Genomic DNA, 22,228 nt, shown 5'->3' with positions numbered 1-22,228 from the left:
AGCCATTAACGGAGCTGCTGCTGGGGAGTTTGTGGGGTCTTTTCTTGTCCGTCTCTGGTCTGGCCATCCCCACATGCTGTGGCTGTGGGGCTCCCCATGGAGTGAGGGGCCCTTCTGCACCCCCCTCCCTGTGCCACGTGGGGTGTTCAGCTCTTATCCCTTCCTGGTTGTCTCCAGCTGAGGAGCTCTGTGTGCGTGGAGAGCTCAGGTCCGTGGGGGAAGCTCCGCTGCCACCTGGGAGTCCGGGCTCACCTTTGTGCCACTCCCCCCGGAGCCTGAGCTCTGTGTCTCCCTGTCTTTGCAGTGTATTGTCAGAATTTTGCCCCGAGCTTTAAGGAGAGCGAGATGAACGTGATCGCGGCCGACATGTGCACCAACGCGCGGCGCGTGCGCAAGCGCTGGCTGCCCAAGATCAAATCCATGCTGCCCGAGGGGATGGAGATGTACCGCACCGTCATGGGCTCCTCCACAAACACTGTCCCCCTGGAGCCCGACTTCCAGCCCAACGCTGCTCAGGTCTTCGAGCAGCGCATCTATGCAGAGAGGAGGAGCGAGGCGGGGACTATAGTAGCCTTGAGAACTAACACAGTGAATGTAGAGCTGAGCAATGGATCCAACCAGTCCTTCGAGCAGAGCGAGGATGCCGAAGGCGCCGGCTCCGTGATCCAGGAGGCAGCTGCCACAGATGCCATGGCATCGGAAACCCAAAGCACTCCGCAACCTTTTGAACAAGGTTCGGGCTCCTCCAGCCGGCCCGAAACCCCCGTGAGAAGACAAGATGGTACTTATGGAGGGACTTTATAAAGAGAGCAAACATTTCATGACCTATAAGGGATCTGTAATACTAAAGCTGCTTGCATGCATTACTAATACAAAACAAAAAAAAATGTGATCAAGCCACTTACCTACTGAACTGCTACTGTTGCCTGAAAAAAATGTGATTTTTATTCTGCTTGTATTTAAAATTTATGAAGGAAATAATCGCATTCGTTATACTGTAAACGACTAGGTCTGTGGCGACCTACTTAAAAAAATATTGGGCTCCTTTTTTGATATTCCTGAGGTTAGTCTATAAGATTGTAGCTTTTTCTTTTTTTTTTTTTTTTCCTTTCCTTTCATTTCTTTTTTTTTTTTTTTTTTTTGTGTTTTGGTTTTTTTTTTTGTTCGTTTGTTTTAAGAAGGGGAGGAGAAAAGCTAGCCACCCCCCACCCACCACCACCCTGTCATCACCCCATCCATCACTCAGCTCAGAAGTAAAGCCATCGTTAACCTTGTCCTCTAAGGAGAGTTTTGTCAGTGACCAGGAAAGCGAGGTGTGTTCGGGTGCAGGTGCTGTGACTGGCCGCGTTTGTCTCGGGAAGGGCTCGAGCCAAGTGGGGTGGGCTGGGGGAAATCGTGGCAGTGATCGTGGCCAGACCCCTCTGGAGGCAGGGGGGGAGCCCTGGCCGTGGGTGCTGTTGTCCCAGGGAGGTTCCTGCGGCTCCCTGGAGCAGGGACGGTTCCGCGGGAGTTCAGGCTGGCACGTGTCGGGAGGACTGCGTGGGATGCAGGTGGAGAGCCTGGCTGCCCTTGTGGTTGTGGTCTGCTTTTTGCCCAATACAGCTGGGTTTGGGTTTGGTTTCTCTCTCCCTCCCTCCCTTCCTCCTTCCCAGCCACTCCTTTTCCTTTGCTTCTCCGTGTTTGCACCTTCACATCCCCACTCCTGTGGGGCCGGGCTCTGTCACCCCTCTGCACCCCAGGGCGTGCAGGGGCACCCACTGGGAGGGGAGGAGCCCCCCCTCAGCCCGGGAAGGGATTTAGGGAGGAATCTTGAGCATGGAGAGCACATTGTTCTTGCTCCAAAGGTCATGGAGTCGGGAGCTCTTGGTGTTGGCTCCTGGCAGCATCCAGAGGCAGAGCTCAGTGCGTGCAGAGCTCACCCTCTGCCCCCTCCCTCCTCTCCAGGCCAACCAAATTTTAATCATTTGGAGTGTACTGGATGCAAAAATTAAAAGAAAAAAATGAGCTTTGAGCCCTTTTGTGAAGAGGTTTTGGGGAGGAGGAAGCGCTTTGCCTCCTGCTCACCCTCCTGCAGCCCCTTCTGGGGAAAACCCAATGTGGAGTTATTTGTCTTTATTTTTGTTGTTGCAGGCTGATGTCCCCGGGCTGTGGTGGCTTTGGTGGCCTCGGGATGGGACTTGTGGGTGTCCCTGGAGCGTGATGGGCAGCAGGTACCTGCTCTGTCCCTGGTCTTTACAAACCCCAAAGTGAGTGGAGTCTGTCCCACAGAGCCGGCTCCAGCGGGACCCTGCAGCCTCCCCCGGGGGCTGGGGGGTCCCACGGGGGGTGGCACTGCAGAGGTGCCCCCAGGGGATGGGGACAGTGACATTAAAGCCAAGTTTGGCTTTTTCCTTATTTTCCTTTCCTTTTTTAATGATGGTTGTTTTTTACTGTGACTTAACGACCTGCTTTAATGACACTTGCAGCTTGTTCTCTAACACGTTGGGGACTAGGAACAAGGTGCACAAAGAAAGAGTCACTTTTTGGCTGCTGTGGCTGTGCTCCTCTTTTCTTTCCTGCTTTGATTCCCTAATCCAGACAGCGCTTTGCTCAGGGTTTTCTTCCTTCTTTGTATTTCCATTGGGAAAGGGGGAGTGGGGAGAGGATAACCCAACTTCTGGCCATTTGTTTTGTTTTCTTTGATACTTGAAGCAGTTTTTTTGCATCATAACTAACGAGGCTGCCCAGCCTGTGCCGCTGCTCCTGGCACAACAGATCAGTGATGGGGGGGGGTCCTGCCCCACGTTGGGTTTTGGCACAGCTTTTTTGGGGGGACTGTGACGCCCCAGACCAGGTTTTGGGGGCTGGTGCAGGTGCAGAGGTGTGGGATGCTTCGGAGAAGTGGGAATGGGCACGGCTCTATTTGCACTTTACCCACGTCACTAAAGAAACCCGGGGACCACGGGCTGAGCTCGGGGGGGGGGGCTTTGTCCCCTGCCATCCCTGGGGACACAGAGCAATTCCTTGGCCCTGGGGTGTCCCCGTGCCCTGGGGACAGCTGCTGGAGGGCAGCTCAGCCAGCTTGGTGGGGCTCAGGTTTGGCTGAGGACCCTCCTGATCCCCAAACCTTTGGGTTTGCCAAAACTTTGAGGCAAAGCCGGGAGCGGCTCCGGGTGCCGGAGATCAAAAGTCGTCCCTTGTGTTGTGTGTGTGTCTGTGTGCATATATATAAATATAAATATAGAGAGAGAAGATATTGCAGAGGATTCCTCCTCCTCCTCCTTTTTGGCACTTGCTGGGGGGTGGGGAGCAGGCTGAGCCCCCCGGCTGGGGGCTGCACTTGGCTGGAGGGATTCATTCTGGACCAAACCTGTTCCCAGAGAGCCGGCGGGGCCACCGGGGGGGCAGCAGCGAAGTACTTGAATGGCTTAGGACAGAGAGGCTGGAGAGAGTCAAGTTGCACAGTGAAAATATATATTTTTATACCTAGCACAACTTCCTGTATATTTTGGGGTTTTTTTCTTTCTTTTTTTTTTTTTTTTTTCTTTTCTTTCATTTCCTTTTTTTTTTTTTTTTTTTTTTCCTGGTTTGGGTTTGTTTTGTTAATTATTATTATTATTATTATTAGGAAGGCAAACTTCTAAAATGTGAAGGGCGTTGGGTTTTTCCTTATCTGGTAGATGAGGGCAAGCATTTTGCACTAATGTTTCCTGTGTGTGGAGGATTAATGATATGTTTGAAAATGTTATATGGTAATGATTGTATTCTTCCGAGAAAAAAAAAACCAACAAAAAAAGCAAAAAAAAAAAATAACCCCTTAAAACTGAATGTAAGGTGAGAACAGAGCAGTCCATCGATTGTATGCGGCTTTCCTGAGTGCCTTAGAATTTTTTGATCATTTTTTTTCCAAGGAAAACAGATTAAGAAGATCAGATCATAACCGACTCCTTCCTCCTCTTTGTTTACGACACTATTTTAAATTCTAGAATTTTGGGGCTGCTTTATAATGTGAATAGGAAACTGCATTCATCTAGGTCTGACAGTGTAAAATCAGAGCATCAGTATTTATGGTATGTCTGCACCTTTATTCTTATGCTTGACTATTAGCAATATTACCTGTATATTCTATATCTAAAGTTATACCAAGCACCTTTAACGAGCGCAGAGTGTAAAAGCACCCGAGTTCCCCGCAGCTGCCGTAGCCTAGGACCAGCTCCTGTCCTCCTCGTTAGCGCTAATTAAACACCGCTTTGCCGAGGGGCTGCATGACCCTCCGCCACCCCCGCTGTCCCCCGGGCCGGTGACACGGTGACATTCCCGACCTTTCCCGGCGGTGAGGGCAGGAGCTGGGAGCGGCTCCTCGTGCTTGGATCCTTGGAGCTGTGATTTCCCTCTGCAGATTCCCCCGAGGATGCGGGCTGGGAACCGAGGGCTCCGAGCCCCCGCAGCGCCCCAAAACTGGAACTGCCCGCGGTGTCTGGGGAGCAGAGCCCCCTCCGGGTGTCCCCAGGGGCTGTCCCCAGCCCTTGTCCCCCTTGTCCCGCGGTGTTTGGGGAGCAGAGCCCCCTCTGTGTGTCCCCAGCCCTTGTCCCCCTTGTCCCGCGGTGTTTGGGGAGCAGAGCCCCCTCTGTGTGTCCCCAGCCCTTGTCCCCCTTGTCCCGTGGTGTTTGGGGAGCAGAGCCCCCTCTGTGTGTCCCCAGCCCTTGTCCCGCGGTGTTTGGGGAGCAGAGCCCCCTCCGGGTGTCCCCAGGGGCTGTCCCCAGCCCTTGTCCCGCGGTGTCTGGGGAGCAGAGCCCCCTCTGTGTGTCCCCAGGGGCTGTCCCCAGCCCTTGTCCCCCTTGTCCCACGGTGTTTGGGGAGCAGAGCCCCTCCGGGTGTCCCCAGGGGCTGTCCCCAGCCCTTGTCCCCCGGGGCCGTGCTCTGATCCCTCGTTTTTTCCTGGAAATCGCTCGCTGCGAATGGAGGAGGAGCCGTGGGAAGCCGGGATGAGCCCCGGAGTGTCCCCAGAGTGTCCCCAGGTGTCCCCGCAGCCCCCCATGGCCAGTCCGCAGCCATCCCGGGATTCAACTGCTGTTCCAAGTGTTCCTGCTCTCCAAACCGTGCTGGGAGCGAGCGAGGGGGCGAGTGGGACACACTCACGTTGGAAACCCCTCCACTCCTCCTCGAGTTTCTTCCACTGTTTAAAAGCGTTTTGCACACACACAAAAGTAAAAAAAAAAAAAAAAAAAAAAAATTTAAAAAAAAAAAATCTCGTGATTTTTATGTCAAGGTTATTAAAATAAAATAAAAAAAATAAAAAGCCAAAACTTGCAATACTATTTTTAGCAGACAAGAATAAAGAAAAAAAAAAAGAAGTAAATAAAATAATTAATAGATAATAAAAAACAACTGAGTATAAATGTATACATATTTTTGACTTGAACATTTGGATGGCACTTGATTCAAATAGAACATTAATCCTTTGGACAGAATGTTTGGGGAAAAAAAAAGGACTTAAAGTACAAGGTTGTTTTTAAAGCGTCTTCATAGGGTATTAAGTAGTACTGTAATTCATGACTGTTAAAAATACTTTCTGTGCTGTAAGGAAATCTCACAGTACCACTGAATTATGTTCCTCAACTGTCTCAGCCACGAACGATGCTAGCTTCTTTTTTTTTTTTTTTTAATTTTATTTTATTTTTTATCGTGCATTATTCACTAGTATTTATGTGCTCTTACTCTGTATAGTTCAGACTGTTATTTTGTAGCCATGGCTGACACGATATATCAGTAACTAAAAAAAAAAAAAAAGAGAGAGAGAAAACATGAAGAACCCCCTGCCCCCACCCCGCCCCAAGCTGGAACTGTGCTCATAGCTGTTTTCATATGATGAAAAAAAAATCCATTTAAAAAAAAAACAAAAAAAAAACAAAAAGCAAAAAAAACCAACCCAATGTGATCATTAATTGTAAAACGCTTTGTAAAATTCACATTTACAAAATAATAAAGTAAATTACAATTAAAAGGTTTCCTTTGCTCTGTCTTCTGTCTTTCTGGCTGGTGGGCAGTGTTAAGCAGGGGGTTGTTAAGAGATGCTGAAGGGGCTTTGATGGCTCAGGCTCCACTTCAAGGTATGAAACAACCTCCAGCTTTGGCCAGTTGAAGGGGTTTGCCCAAATTTTGGGATTTTGGAGTTCCCTGCACTGCCCTGGGCTCTCCCCCCACTTCACCTGATGTGGTTTGGGCATCTTTTGGCTTTTTTACCTGGACACATCACACCCTCCCTTCCTCCCTCCACTTATAAACACTAATATTTGTTGTTACTATTATCGTTGTTTTAAATTGAATTTGCAGCACTCCCAAATTAATCTGGGGCTTTGCCAGAGAGTGGGGCCGAGACTGGAGGGTGCAGCAGCAGCTGAAATCCCCCTCTCCCCTCTCTGCTGGGAGCTCCCCACCTCTCCACCGGGGAAAAACCTTACCTAGGCTCTGAGAACGGGCAGGAGGGCTCCTGCCACCCACCCAGGGACACGAGTGACGAGTTTGCCAGGCCTCAGAGGGCATCTCAGGGCCCTGGGCAGTGGGGATGCCCTGGGGATGCTCTGGGGATGCTCTGGGGATGCTCCAGGGGATGCTCTGGGGATGTTCCAGGGGATGTTCCAGGGGATGTTCTGGGGATGTTCTGGGGATGTTCCAGGGGATGTTCTGGGGATGCTCTGGGGATGTTCCTGGGGATGCTCCAGGGGATGCTCTGGGGATGTTCCGGGGATGTTCCAGGGGATGCTCTGGAGATGTTCTGGGGATGCTCCAGCGGATGCTCTGGGGATGTTCTGGGGATGCCCTGGGGATGTTCTGGGGATGCCCTGGGGATGTTCTGGGGATGCTCCAGGGGATGCCCTGGGGATGTTCTGGGGATGCTCCAGGGGATGCTCTGGGGATGTTCTGGGGATGCTCTGGGGATGCTCCAGGGGATGCTCTGGGGATGTTCTGGGGATGCTCCGGGGATGCTCCAGGGGATGCTCTGGGGATGTTCTGGGGATGCTCTGGGGATGTTCTGGGGATGCTCCGGGGATGCTCCAGGGGATGCTCTGGGGATGTTCCAGGGGATGCTCTGGGGATGTTCCAGGGTATGTTCCAGGGGATGTGCTGCCACTCCTGCTCCAGGGGGAGGGAGCCAGGCACCAACAGGGGAGATGGAGCTCCAAGCAGCACCCCAGGACCCCTGACTCTGCCCGGGATGGGGCTGTCATGGGGTTGTTGTTGTCTTTAGGATGAGGACAGGGGAAAGGTTTCAAAGCAGAGAGGCTGAGCTGGAGCAGGGTCCCGCGGAGGGCTGGGGGTGTTGGTAATTCTCCTCTCTCTAATTTCTGCCCATTTTTTCCCCCCCAACCCAACTGGCCATAAAATTGCTGAGAAGCTGCATTTCCTCAGCTTAGCAAAGTAGAAGTGCCCAAAACCACTTGCATTTGGGGTTTCATTTAATCTCATCTCACTGAAAAGGGGAAAACACAGAAACTTGGATGCTTCGCGTGCGGCGCATTCCGCCGCGTTATATAAACCATTTCAAACTGATTTACTCTAAATGAGTTGTTATAATCAGAATTTTCCTTATGAGCAGCTTTCTTGCAAACGTCAGTATTTCAGGGGGGGAAAAAAAAAATAAAAAAACCCAACCCCAAGCCCATCGTACGCCCGCTCCAATATTTCAAACTGATTACTTCTAAACACCAGCGCTAAAATTAGGTCTTTGGTGTGCGGTATTGTCAGAGTGGGTGTATTATGATCTGCAGAGAGTATAAAAAGATAAATGAGTTATTTAACCAAGTAAACGACGTTGCTGTAGAAATGTGCTGAGGGAAAATGCGCAGGGGGGGTTGGCTCACGCCGGCTGGGCCCCGGGATTGCGGCAGCGACGCGAGGGGAGCTGCTGGAGCAGGCGTGGGGGGGGATGGAAAGGGATCTTTCTTTGCATTGATGTTACTATTTTTATTGCTATTGTTGTAAAATAGGTGTTCCCCCCCCCGCCTGGGGTGGGGCTGTGATTTTGGCAGTGCCAAAATGAGAGGGAGGTGGCTGAGAGAGGCGATGGGGCAGCCATGGGTGCGCTCCTCCCCAGGGCATTAAAAACGGCTCGTTATTGGTGTGTTCTTAGGACTTAACCTGTCTTAATTGCCTTGGGATCTGCTCCAGAGGGAGAGATGCTGGAGCACTGCACCTGCTCGGACTCTTTGAGTCTGGCTCTTTATTCACACCCACACAGCTGGCTGCTACAGGTGCAGATTGTCCCCACGGTGAGAAAATCGGAGGGATCCTGGGATCAGGGGTCACCAGCCCAGGGACAGAAGAGGCTGGGCATTGCAGGGGCTGGGCATTGCAGAAGGTGTTGGCCATTGCAGGTGTTGGTCATTGCAGACACTGGCCATTTCAAGAGCTGGCCATTTCAGGGGGCTCTGGTCATTTCAGGGGGCTCTGGTCATTTCAGGAGTTGGTTATTTCAGGAGTTGGCTATTGCAGATGGCTCTGGTCATTTCAGGAGTTGGCCATTTCAGGAGTTGGCCATTTCAGGGGGCTCTGGTCCTTTCAGGAGCTGGCTATTGATGGTGTTGGCCATTTCAGGAGTTGGCCACTGCAGGTGGCTCTGGTCCTTTCAGGAGCTGGCCATTTCAGGAGTTGGCCATTTCAGGAGCTGGCCATTTCAGGAGTTGGCCATTTCAGGAGTTGGCCATTGCAGGTGGCTCTGCTCATTTCAGGAGCTGGCTCTTTCAGGAGTTGGCCATTTCAGGAGCTGGCTCTTTCAGGGTTGGTCCTTTCAGGAGCTGGCTATTGCAGGTGTTGGCCATGTCAGGAGCTGACCATTGCAGATGATGGCCATTTCAGGGGCTGGTGGTTGCCACTGGCCACTGCAGGAGCTGTTGGTCCCTGCTCCTGCAGCCCCGGCAAAGGGAACAAGAGCCGAGCCCCCGTGCAGGGCCGGCTCCATCCCCCTCATCCCCCTTCCCAGGGCTGCTGCCCCGCAGGGTGTGAGCCCGGGGGCTCTGGGGGTGCCGCCGCTTCCCCTCCTGCCCCGTCCGTGTGAGGGAGGTGGGAGATTGATGCCAGCAGGGCCCGGGAGCAGCTGCCATAAATCACAGCCCCGCTCCAGGGCTGCTCTTATTGATATGCATCTTCTGCACCGAGCCTTTTATAATCGACTGTGCAGCGGCACTCCAGCGCCGGCGACGGCTCAGATGGATCGTGCAGGACACAAAATACAAATAAAGGGTGAGCAGTGGGAAGTGCATCATTCCTGCCGTGCCCGCCGCGCTCCGGGGCCGCTCCGCAGGATTCACGGTGCCAGCAGCGCATCCATCAGCCGCGGGCAGGGCTGCAGGGAGAACTTTGGGGGGGTTATTGGAGGGTAGCTTAAGGGTAATAACGACAGGAATGATAATTCCGTGGTGAAGGGAGGGGTTGGAGCGACGGCCACGTCCTTGGGGTGGGGACAGCAGTGGCGCGGTGACAATGCAGACACTCGGGCAGGAAAGCTGCCACCGGCGTGGGGGTGATGAGGGGGTGCTCAGGTGAGGCAGGAACTCGATTTCTGGCTGGCTGTGCTGGGGCTGGGATGAGGCAGGGTTGGTGTTTTGGTACCCAAATCCCTCACGGTGGGTCTGGTCCTTGCCAGGTTCGAGCAGGGTCCTGTGGGACCAAACCTGATCCCTCTGGGGCTCTGGGAGAGGAATTAGATCAGTCCAGTTCAGGGACAGGGCAAAAAGAGGGGGGGGGGGGGGGAAAAAGGCAGAAATGCCAAGCCACAAACCAAGGCAGATAAATGCAGGAGGGCAATGTAATCTCACTCACTGGGCCTCACCAGAAGTTACAATCCATAAATTATTGCACCTAAAAGCATCCCTAATTTCACTTGTGAGTGATTCACCAGGACGCAGTAGGCTGCCCTCTGCATCCCCCCATTTGATTAGACATTTGTACCAAGACAGAGCTCACACTTACAATAACATTACTGGAATGGAGATGGACAAGAGAATTCATTTGAATGGAAATCAATTTGATTAGAAAAGTAAATTACCCGCAGTCTATGAGCAGCACATTGTGGCTCAGAATAATAATAATAATAATAATAAAAATAATAATAAAAAAATAAATCAGTGGCAGCAAAGGATCTTAAATGTTTTTACAGACCTGGCAGTGAGTGAGCTGTGATCCAGCTGTTTCCCACATGGAAATAGGGCTGGATCCCCCACTCCTTGTGCTGGGACACTGCCAGGCAGAGCTGTCCCATGTCCCCAGGGGCCCTGTGCCACCAGGAGCCTCTGGAGGGGACGAGCCCAGAGTGACAGGGTGGGCAGCAGGAGCTGGGCATGGCCGGGCACAAAGGGCTGTAAATGGGTTTGTGTGGCTGGAGGTGCCCTCAGAGGGGGGATTTGATTTACCCAGGGGTGACGCTGGTCTGGACAAACCACTGGCACCAGTCTGGGTGGCACTGGGATCCCACCACGTCCCTCCCTTCGTGTCACCCTCCGCTGCCAGTGTCACCGCTGAGGTGACAAAGAGCCAGGGAGGCCATGGGTGCCTGGCAGGACCCCTGGGTGCCCCCTCCAGGTCCCTCCCCTGTGCCAGCTGCAGTGCAAGGAGCTGCACGCTTTGCCGAGCTGTGGTACCTTCCAAATAATCAATTGGTATTTAATTCCCATGTGATAACTGTCTTATTAAATCTAAATTTAATGTGTATTTGGGAAACCCTAATTTAAAGTGTTACTGCATGCACCATCTGGTGTGCTCTCTAAATACAAATGCAATAACATAATTCAGAATTACATCATAAAAGTAAGTTATAAGAGATTAAAATGCACAACTCTGTTCTTCAGTCAAGGCAGCTTTTATGCTTTTGCTCCTGACTTAGACACAAATCACAGCCGAAACATCCCTGCCCCGATTAAGTGATTTTCTGCTGGGATTTTGGGTTTAATGGGGAGCAGGAGTGCACAGGAGGGAGGTTGGGAGATCAGGAACTCTGGAGATGTGGAATTGTTGCCCAGAGAAGCTGTGGCTGCCCCAGGAAGGGTCTAAGGTTGGGTTGGACAGGGTTTGGAGCAGCCTGGGACAGTGGAAGGTGTCCCTGCCCGTGGCAGGGGTGGCACTGGATGGACTTTAAGGTCCCTTCTACCCAAACCATTCTGGGTTTCCATGAAATCCTCTTCTCCCTCCTGCCAGGGAGGTTCAGGGCTGGGCACAGGGAGACTCAGCGACCCACTGAGCTGCCTTTTGTTGAAAAATCAGTCAAATATAGCCCAGAGTTGGGTGCCTCGATGATCTTTTACAGTGGCAGTAAATCTAATATCTTTGCAAAACCCCCTATTTTCTCTCTACATTGAATGAAACATGAGATCCCTTAATAGAGAGGGAAATTAAAATCTAGCTTTATTGCAGTTCCTGTAACTGGTATCTAAGCTATTAATAATCAATCCATTCTTGCTTAAAAGCCAACATTTATCACCCCAGCTGAGCTGACGGGCACTGGGGGGAAAGTACAATTGACTGCAATTACACTTTGAAAAATGTTATCTGTGCCACTGACCACTGGGGATAAATGATGAGATTCCAGCTGGTCCTCCCCTCTGCAGGTTCATTTCCCCCAGATTTTAATATTGGGTGGTTTTGCTTCTCCTTCAGCCTCCAGGATGCCTCGAGGAAGGATCTGAGGGGAGGGAGCTGTGTTGTCCCAAATTCAGGAGGATCCTGAATTTGTGTCCTGCTGAGTGCAGAAGGACCCCAAACCCTTCCAGATCCAGCAGAGCGACTCCAAATCTCTTTTAACAACCCCCCCCACACACAAATTTATTGGTTTTACTCCTGCCCTTTCCAAGGGGGAGGGAGAGGCTGGTGCAGGAATTGATTTCCTGGAGTTCCTGGTATTAATGAAGCCGCTGACCGCAGATCTCCCACAGCAATATCCCGCTCCCCACCAGAATTCTCCAGACTCCAAACTTTTCAAATGAGTTTCTGCAATTTAAAATTAATAATTGTTCTGTCTAGAACAAGGATAATTAAATGCCTGTTCATCCTCATTATTGTCAGCCGTGTGATTTGTTGTTTTCTCCGTAATAAAATTAACCGGTTTAACTAATGGGTGCCAAAACTTGATAATTAAAGCTGAGCAAATAATTTGCAACAAATAATTTGCCCGGTGGGTTTGGCGGGGTCCGTGGTGGGTCTGTGGCTGTTGGTGAGGGGCTGGGAGCCACTGGTGATGCCCAAACCCCCACAGGGCACCCCGGGGAGCCTCATTTTCCTTACAATGGTCATTTTTTAATGAAAATTCTTTGGGTTTTTTTTTTTTCTTTCAAAGGAAAAAGGTTCCCTCCACGGACTTTTGCTCACAGCTGGAGCACGAGGCAGGTGTAGGGCTCACCTGTGGCTGAAATCCCAGAGGAAAGAGCAGCTGCTCTCAGGTAAATCCCAGTGAGGGTGTGGAGATGGCCAAAAAATGGCAATTCCTGGGGAGGAGAGGAATTAAAATAATGAGCCAACAAAAGGAGCTTGGTCAGACACAATCTTCTAAGAAGAATGGACTTTGAAATGATGGTTATTAGCCAGGTTTCATTCCGGCAGCAGTTAAAGAAGCTTTCGGAGGTCTGGCAATTAATTTGTGAGTTTATATTACACATTACAACGCCAGGGGCCATTAACGAGGCGGTGACATTAAATTTAATGTACTTGGTGAGCGGGACAGTTTGTCTCTCCTTCCTGGGTGTGTTCCCTGGATGTTTGGGGGCCTGGCACTGCCGGATTTCTCCGTGGGAGCTGCTGGAGAGGCTGGGGAGGAGCCGCCAGCACCGGGGGGTGTCACTGAGGTGCCACACGGGGGACACTGGGGGACACTGGGGGACACTGGGGGACACAGAGCTTTGCCCCCAGCTCCGTGGGCAAAGCCAGCAAGGCTCGGAGGAGCACAAGGAGAATATGGAGTGTCTCATACCTATAACTTTAAATTAAAAAAGCAATGTGCTGTTTATTGGCGCTGCCGAGTGTCTCCGGAGCGGGAGGCTCATAAAGATCATATTACAGTACAAGCCATTATGCAAAGAGTTTACTATATATACATTTCTAAATGCTTCAGCAAACAGCAGCCTCCTTATGAGCAGAGCAGGATAACTGGTTCGTTTGGGGTAACAAATGATCCTTGATTTGATTTTAAATGCAATGACAGCAAAATTTATTTCTTATTTAATCACTTGCCAGAGCTGTTGAGGACGGGATGGTATTAAACTGCACAATGCAGCATATGACTACTGAATCAGTTGAAATAGGCATAAGAATATATTATGTTTATAGGATAGAAAAAGATTGTACAGCAATGCATATAACTAGAATGGGTATTTTTGTCATTTATACAGTAGCTTATATCATTATTCCTTCCCGCTTCCAATTTTTCAGTAATAAAAATACAGGGGATGTGATTCTCTTTGCATAAACCAACTTGATTCTTTATTAAATATTTTTATTAATCTGAAGTACTACAAAGCATTTGAGCAGATAAATCAGGCTCCGAATAGTCATTTCCTCTCTGCTATGGCTCTATAAAGTGGATTCATTTATGAGCGTGCACTACCCGAAAAGAAGGTTTCCATATTCATTAACGTGCTCCCTCATGGTTCTGGTTTTTCATCCCACTGGGCCACGCAGAAGGGTCTCCAAAAGAAGCAGGTCTTGGAAATCTGCTCTGTGATCCCTGCCTGGTTTCTTAGTGAGGAATCACCTCTTGTGTACCTCAGGATGCTCGGGGTCTCTCCAGCTTTGGCTCCCCTCACACCCGGTTTGTGGACATCAGCACCTTTGGGGTGATTTGGGGATGGACCCAGCGCCAGAACTGTCCCGCATCACCCCAGCCACTCTCCCACAGGGTGTGGGGATCCCATTATGCCCCAGAGGGGGATTTATGGACCAGCCCCTCCTGCAAGGACGCCCCATACCACAGGACTCCTCCGGAGGCTTTTTGACCCCCTCAGGCGTCCCTGGCCTCCTGCTACCCCTCCTCTCCCGTGACCCCACATCCTCTCCCCCCACAGAACGCAGCATTTGGCTGCAGCACCGCCCTTTTTTGCCCCCAAAAGGTGCCCAGGCAGCTGCCAGCCCTGCCGGGGCTGCTCCCGGCGGGGGCAGCCCGGAGCCGGCTCGTTCTGGCACCGGGGGGAAGCTGCGGCGAGGAATTAAACCCATTTAAAACCCAGCCAGGTGTGCAAACAAGCTCATCCTCTCGCAGCGGCTCGCGGGGAATCGGGAGGGCTCCACAAAGGTTACGTGGATGTTTTGGGGCTCCCTGGGAGAGGCGACATTCAGCGCCTGCCTTTGGGACCCGCCGGGACCCCCGGAGCTGCTGCCTTCAGCCAGCCGAGCCCAGGGCTGCGATCCCTGCCCTGTGCTGGGACCAGCCTCATCCTGCCCTCCTCCCCTCCCTCCTGCTGCACCCCGGGCTCCGGCTTTGCTTTCAGATTTTCCTGCAGCAGCTGTCTAACATTTGTTTGCTGTTTGGGAACAGGAATTACGGCGCTCCGCGAAAAGCAGGGACCCTCCGGAGCTGCTGCTGGCGCAGCCTGGCATCCCAAAATATTCCTGCCATCTTCAGGGGGATTTAGCCATCCATCTGCTGCTTGTGCCTGCCCTGGAGCGCTCCAGCAGGGCCGTGGGTGCCCGACGGGCGCAGCTCTCGGGAATGAGCCCACCAGCAGCGCCAGGACACGGATTTGCCTTCCTTCCCTCCCTCCCCCATCCCACCGACCGCGCTGGAATAAAGTGGAGCAGGGCTTTGTCCCCACAGGAACGGGCTGGAGTCAATCCGGGCTGTTTCACCTCTCCTTGCTGGGAGCCGCTGGGGCTGCCCATAAATCCGCCCTCAGCAGCAACTGTGGCACAGATGTCCCAGGACATGAATTTTTTTCCTCCGGTTTTAGTGCTGGTGTAAAGCTAAATTACGGTCGTTGTCAGCATTAGCAAAACCCGCCATCCCCACCCTGCCTGCAAAGCACAGCAGCGGGGCCTGGGGCCGGCAGAGATGGAGGAGAGGTGGGGCAGCTCCTGTTTTCTGGGAATTGCGGGGGTTTGTGGAGCTGGAGCTGGGAACTGCAGGGGTTTGTGGAGCCGGGACTGGGAATTGCAGGGGTTTGTGGAGCTGGGACTGGGAATTGCAGGGATTTCTGGAGCTGGGAATTGCAGGGGTTTCTGGAGCTGGAGCTGGGAATTGCAGGGGTTTGCACAGCTGGAACTGGGAACTGCAGGGATCTGTGGAGCCGGGACTGGGAACTGCAGAAGTTTGTGGCACTGGGACGGAACTGCAGGGGTTTGTGCAGCCGGGAGTGGGAACTGCAGGGGTTTGTGGAGCTGGAGCTGGGAATTGCAGGGATTTCTGGAGCTGGGACTGGGAATTGCAGGGATTTCTGGAGCTGGAACTGGGAACTGCAGGGGTTTGTAGAGCCGGGACTGGGAATTGCAGGGATTTCTGGAGCTGGAACTGGGAACTGCAGGGGTTTGTGGAGCCGGGACTGGGAACTGCAGGGGTTTGTGGAGCTGGAGCTGGGAATTGCAGGGGTTTGTAGAGCCGGGACTGGGAATTGCAGGGATTTCTGGAGCTGGAGCTGGGAATTGCAGGGGTTTGTGGAGCCGGGACTGGGAATTGCAGGGATTTCTGGAGCTGGAGCTGGGAATTGCAGGGGTTTGTGGAGCCGGGACTGGCGCTGGTGATTTTGCCACCAGCACGATGGCAGCAGCGGCAGTGCCGGCGCCTCGGCCACCGGGAGCTCTTTCCCATCCCTCCACCTCCCTCTGGAACGTGGGCTGCCCACTCAGGGCCCACGGAGAGGAGGGTGAAGGTGTGTCTGAGCTCCATACAACCCAAAAACTCCTGGCACTGCCCACGGACAGCTTGGGAAGCACCAGAAGCTGGCACCTGAGTGGGCGCAGAGCGCCGGCCCCTCCCAGGACGCGCTGACACCGCTCGGCACCGAGCCCGGAGAGGCTGGAAAGTTTCACACCTTTGCAAAACCCCCTCCGAGAAGGAAATGAGCAGCCAGCAGCTGTAATTGAGACGGATGAAAGGGCAGCTGCCTCCCCCCAAAGCGATCCAGGCACCAGACTTGAGAGGAATGTGAAGTGCTGCCGCTCTCCAAAGATCGCCACGCTGCCTCTGAATTATTAATGAGCAGGAATGATTTCATATTTAATCTAAAGACTATTAATTACACTGCAGAAGAGCAACACGCCATCCTGAGAGCCCCTCTCGCCAACTGAATAATTTAGTGGTGCCCCATATTTTACCTCAATGTCAGGGCGGGCGGGGAGACCCCTCCTGCCTGAGCAGACAGTGGTGGCCCAACGGGTGGTGTTGAGAGCCCACCCCAACTTCTAAGCCCCCCACCCGGGCAGAGAGGGATTATTTGGGGTCCCTTGGGGCTGGGGGCAGTGCTGTCCCTCTGTCCCAGCCTCACTCGCAGGCCAGCAGCAGCCCCAGCTGTGGGAGCACTGAAAACAGCTGTTTATTTGTCCGGGATTATTCGCTGATCACTGTTAGAGTGATCCAAGATGATCATTAAAAAGGGAAATGGGCTGTTTAATAACGATGCTGGGAGCACGCAGTGTGCCTCGCATTACGAGGGTGTTTAAGCATGAGCCCAATTAAGTCCCTCGCATCCCTACAGAATTACCCCAGTTGTGCAAACTATTAGGCAAACTCCAGGCTCCTCGTCCTCGCAGGCAATCCTGGAGCCTGGCACTCTGCTAGAGACCCATTTCTGTCCTGAAGCTAAATTAAAATCCTATTGTGCCAGTGCCGCTAATATTTCCTGCTCTTGTTTCCAACAATTAAATTGTGACATTCTGCCAAACATACAAGGAAACGAGAAAATGATCAGCTGGGGAGAGAAGGCAAATCCTCCCAGCTGCCTCCTGGCACCCAGGTGCCACGGTGACAGTCACAGGTTAAACAGCAGCTGATGGATGAGGCAGTGGCTGCTGGAGGTGGGGATTCATCCTTCTCAGTGGGAAGGGGGATTTTGGGTGAAGGGGAAAGGTTTTTCTTCTCGGTCCAGGGGAGGAATTTGGGAACTGGATCCATGCAGTGCCAAAAAGGAGAAGGCTGATGTACTGGGTTTGTGTGGCAGGGGTTTGGGGGTGGAGGGTTACGAGGGTGGCAGTGATGGAGCAGCTTTGGTGGCACCTGGAGCCCAGCTGGGGCCCCCCCCCACCACAGCTGCTGCTGAGGAAGGACTTGAGGGACAATTCCCAGCCCTGCTGTGTCCCCAGCACCACCAGTGGCCTGATCCTGCCGCTCTTCTCACACAGGATCTGCACATCCTTTTAAACACTCTCCTGAGCTCTAATCCTCTTCCCCCCCCTCGTTCTGCTCCCCCCAGCACTGCTCGGGGAGGGCACAGCTGGTTCCCTGCCCCACAGCCCCTGCAAACCCCCAAAGTGAGCCCACAGTGCCCTCAGAGTGATGCCCCCCCTGCTTGGGGTGGGCTGTGGCTGCTCTTGGGCAGGAAAGAGCCAGTGGGGACCCCGAGGGTATTGGGGACACTCCAGTGGGACAAGGAGGGACTGGCAGAGCTGTGGTGAGATCACATTAACTGGTGGAGGAGAAAGAGCAAGGGGAAAAAAAAAAAAAAAAAAGCTGTTTAAGAAAGAAATGACTGTTTGGTCATGGCTTACAAGTTGGTACTTAGAAATTCCATGAATTTTAAAATAAAGAAATCGTGAGATTTGAACTTTCTTTTGAATACTCACAAACTGCAGTGCCTAATACCTTCCCTGGCCATTAAGGAGCTGTGCTGGGAAGCAGAGAGAGCTAAGTACTACACTGATAGAGCAGTTAAACACTGTAATGGAATTGTGTTTGGAGAGGCTGCAAAGCCAGGTAGAGAGCCCATACATAAACAAGGCCATTACCAGCCAGGGTAAGTGGTGATAGAATTTCATGAATATCCCCACAAAAAGCTTTGTATATTTATAACAACCTGCAGAGTCGTTTTGAACACAGTCAGGGGCCTTTCAGAGTGACTCTGGAGTTAAATTGTACAATAGATCTGTGTCCCTGCACGGGGATAGCAGCTCCAGGCAAAGCTGGATGGGCAGAGGGACCCCTGACCCTGACCGGGCACCCTCCTGGGGTGCTGGGGGTCCTGAAGCAGGGCTGCCAATGTGGTGGTTACTGCCCACAAAGTCCTCCAGTTTCCAGCTTAAAAAAACCCTTTTCAGAAAGGTTTTTGGGATGATTTTCTGTTTGCAGGGCAAGGGAAGCAGAAGGGCTCTGCTTCCCACCTGGGATGGAAAAGGGAGCAGGAGGAGTGGCTGCTCCTCTGCTGGCCGACTGGAGAAGTGACCAAAGGGCAAGAGACGGAAGTTTCCAGGTCTCAGGAAAAAGGAGAAATAAATCTGGGAGCCATCAGACCCAAAAGAGGAGGATGGGGCTCTGCAAGAGCTGCACAGAGAAGACTCAGAGCCCAGTGGGGAGCAGGGGCAGAGCTCAGAGCCCAAACTGGGGCTGTGGGGCACAGACTGGTCCTGCTGCTCCCCAGGGCTGCTTTGCTGATGATCCTCCACCAAGCCCACAGCATTCCTGGGACAGCCTTTCCAACACCAGCAGAACTGCCAGAGCCCCAAACCCTCCCCACGAGAAACCCACACTGTCCACCCCTGCAGCTGGAGAGCAGCAAAGCCAACTCATGAGCATACTTATCACTTTAATTTAAATAAATAGGTGCTTTAAACTTAGGAAAACTTTGCTCTGCAACTCTTGCAAAACCTGAGCCCAAGCAATAGGCACAGCTCGGGCACGAGCCGTAATAAAATGCTAATTGCAATTCATAAATTACGTCGGGATGCCTGGGAATGTTGAAGCTCCTGGATGAAGTGTAGCATTCAATTTATCCCGTGCATGCTGCCGACAGTGCTGCCAGCCTCCTTCTTGTCCCCCTGTGTTGTTTTGTCATCTCTGTACTATCACCAATTCATCACAAAGGCAACTGAACTCGCCGATGTCCACCCACCGGGTGACTTTGTCTTCGCTACTCTATGACTTCTAAATTAAATTGTCAAAACACATTACTGAGAAAAATATCGTGAAGGGGAAGTTCTTCACCCTTTTCTCCCGGCTGAAGAGAGAAGGGGCTTGATTTGGAGAAAACATGTCTGCTTCATTATCCCGCCCGTTATCATATTTCTTCCCTCGGCAGCAGCAGGAGAAGAGTGGATACACAAGTCTTGGATGACATGATGGAGCATCCCACAGGAGTTGTCTCAATAAATTCTGAGATTGCCCAGGAAAAGCTGAGGGGGGGTGGGGGGGAAGGTGTGTAATTTTCAGTCTCTTTTATTCCTCCCACTCTCAGACAATTTAAAAGAGATTACGGGGTTTGCTGGTGTGGATTCCCCCGAGCTGGATGTTCCCACTCTGCCAGCACTGCCTGGTTTGGAATCAGCTCCTTGGAGTCCTTGCAAGAGAAGAAACGAGCCCAGGAATGGGACTGGGGAGGGCACTGAGGTCCTGCTCCCACACCTCTGCTCCTTGGGTAGGGAGGGACCTTAAAGCTCATCCCGTTCCACACCCACAGTCCCAGGGTGCTCCAAGCCCCGTCCAACCTGACCTTGGACACTTCCAGGGATTGGGCAACCTGTGCCAGGGCCTCCCCACCCTCACAGGGAAGGATTCCTTCCTCAGATCCCATCTAACCCTGCTCTCTGTCAGTCTGAAGCCATCCCCCCTTGTCCTGGCTCTCCACCCCTGTGAAAAGCCTCTTTTTGTGTTCCTTGCCAGCTCCCTGGTATTTTGGTTTCCTGCAGGAATCCGCACGAATATTGAGCTGCTCCCCCACTATTCCCCTGCACTTCAGGGGGTGTTGGAGGGCTGTGGGCTCTGTCCCCCCCAAAACTGGAGTAGAGCCAGGCCAAGGCTGGGGAGCAGGGGAGGATCCTGCTGCTGGATGCAGCCAGGGAAAATAATTCCCCTGGGGATGTGAAACAAGAGGAGCCTTTCCTCCAAGGGAAAGAGCTGTTGATCCCCCCCTTTTCCTCATCCCCACGTTGGTCCCTGGGCATAATGGATCAGCCATAAGAAGCAAGTAACACACTGTGCACTCATTCTTTTGGCTTTGGACAATACCAGCGTAACAGACACATATTGTTTATTTATTCTGCTGTAGAGCAAGGCAAGGAGGCAGTGCCCAGTGTTTCGATGGGGTATTTTTAAATGCTCCCGTTCCCTGGGCCCTTATGATGCATTAGCCATCAGTAGTCAAATTGCCTCATATTTGCAATTTTATGGGTTCATTTTATCAAGCACACTGGAGCTGCATTCAAAGCACGGAAATAAAGTATTCCACTTTTGTTAGGCAAGAGCTGCTTCGATGAAAGAGATGGCCAGAAAGCAGAAATCTCTTTTTATTTCCCCTGCCTCTGCTCCAGATTCATCTCCAGATATTGCTTCTCCTTTGCAGCAGCGACTGCTGAGAGCCCCTTTATGGCTGTGGAAGGTCCTGTGCACACCAAGAGCTCCACAGCTCTGGATTTCTCCTGCTGGGAGATCACTCCCTGCTCCCTGGCTGCTTTAGAAGAACTCCCAGCAAAGCCTCACCCTGGCTGTCCCCAGCTCCAGGGGCTCTGAGTGGCACCTCCCGAGCCACTCCCAGAGTTCAGCTCCCTCCCTGGGGCAGGGAAAGGTTGGAAGCAGCAAAACCACCGGGGGTCAGCGGGAAAGAGAAGTTTTCAGGGTGGATTTGGTGTCGGGCAGATGGTGCTCAGCCCATCACAAGGAGCCAGTCTCGGGGTCCGGGTGTTGAGGTGACCCCAAGAGTGTAAAATTCCTCATTTCCCAGCCCGTGCAGCCAAAGGAGTCTGAATGCACAGGGTCGGCTTCTCAAGGTTGCTCATTTCCCCTTCTCTAGAACATTCTCTCTCTGCCCTGCTGAGCTCTGTCCAGCAGCTCGGCCATGGCATTCTGTCTGCCCTCAGGGCAGTGTTCACATTTTATACCAAAAACTCCGTGTGCTGTGTTTACAATAACGTGCCAATGTCTGTCATTGATGTTGGACAGTGTGTCTGTGCCTTAAACCAACAGAAAAGTGTCACCAGCACAGCAAGACATGGAGGGCAAGGAGAAGGAGAAGAAGGCCAGGACACGCCCAAATCCCTCCATCTTGTCCCCTTGAACCCCATTCTAAAAACCCCAAAATTCTACTTTTTCACCCTGTGTTAACTCAACTACCACATCACTCAAATCCTTGTGGCTTGTAATTCCTCATCCAGAGTTGGCAGTTTTTTTCCACGGGCTAAAATGGAAGCCACAGGTGTTTTTGACTTCGTGCCAAGTTCCCTGAGCCCCCTGCCAGGGTCTGGAGCCAGCCAGGGCAGCCACAGGGATGTGCTGGGCTCCCAGGATTTCCAGGGCTGCGTTTTTTGGGGAAACTCGCGGGATTATTCCCAGCGGGAGCTGCTGCTGCTGGAGGAGAGTTTGCAGAGCAGGAATTTGCTCCCTCTCGTGGGCTCTGGGGCTGGAGGCTGAGCTCAGCACAGCAGGAAGGGCTGGGATTCCTTGGCACGTTGGAAAACGGGATGGGAAATGTCCCGGAACAAGGGCAAACCCCCCGGGACAGGCGGCCCCGGCAGCCCCAAATGAACTCTGCTTCTCCATGGGGTCGAGTTCTGGCTCTCCAAAGCTCTCAGCTCCTCCTCACACAGCACTTTATTTTCTTTATTGTCTCTGGGCCTAATTCCACTGGGATTTATTTCTGTTCCAGCTGCTGTTTAACCAGCTCCACACATGGACGTTGCAGGGCTCGCTCTCAGGGGTGAATTTACCAGAGATTCCTCTAATTTTTGGAACAAGGACAGCTTCATAAATCCACAAAACCCCAGTGCCCTTTTTTTTTTCATTTCGAGCCCCCTTTAATGGTGCATTTCACACCAAAAAAAAAAAAAAAAAAAAAAACCCACGGCGTGTCAGGTGCAGGAAGGAGTGGGAAAAAAGTCAGAGCATGTGTGGTATGCACAGAGAGCGTGGCCAGCCCCTTTCTGAGGGGTTTTTTTTGGGGTTGTGGCCGGGCACAGACGGATCCTTGGCAGAATTCCCCGTCCAACACAGCTGGGACAGATGTGGCACAAGGGGGACAGATGTGGCACAAGGGGGACAGATGTGTTTCGTGGCTCTCCAAGCCCCAAAATGCCTCGGCCACAAGCCCAGCCTCTCCACCCCTGCAGCTGGAAAGCAGCAGAGCCACTTCTGGAGTGA

General features: G+C 52.3%; 1 protein-coding gene and 1 long non-coding RNA gene across 5 annotated transcripts in view; both read left to right on the top strand.

Moving 5' to 3' along the window:
* The window catches only part of NACC2 (NACC family member 2), a 53,161-nt gene extending 49,359 nt beyond the window's left edge, over window positions 1–3,802 (top strand). For all 4 annotated transcript variants that reach the window (XM_053996646.1, XM_053996649.1, XM_053996648.1 and 1 more), the window contains exon 6: window positions 305–3,802. In XM_053996646.1, the coding sequence (XP_053852621.1) occupies window positions 305–804 (500 nt within the window). In that variant the 3' untranslated portion in view covers window positions 805–3,802. The remainder of the gene's footprint in view (window positions 1–304) is intronic.
* A 5,381-nt stretch (window positions 3,803–9,183) lies between these two features.
* On the top strand, window positions 9,184–14,669 carry LOC128817508 (uncharacterized). Its single transcript, XR_008440220.1, has 3 exons — window positions 9,184–9,219; window positions 12,305–12,407; window positions 14,495–14,669. It is a non-coding gene; the product is annotated as an uncharacterized LOC128817508 (long non-coding RNA).
* The last annotated feature ends 7,559 nt before the right edge of the window (window positions 14,670–22,228 follow it).

Source organism: Vidua macroura, chromosome 21 (assembly GCF_024509145.1).
Source record: "Vidua macroura isolate BioBank_ID:100142 chromosome 21, ASM2450914v1, whole genome shotgun sequence".
Lineage (NCBI taxonomy): Eukaryota > Metazoa > Chordata > Aves > Passeriformes > Viduidae > Vidua > Vidua macroura.
The sequence above is the reverse complement of the archived record's forward strand: the minus strand, read 5'-3'. Positions and strand labels throughout refer to the sequence as shown.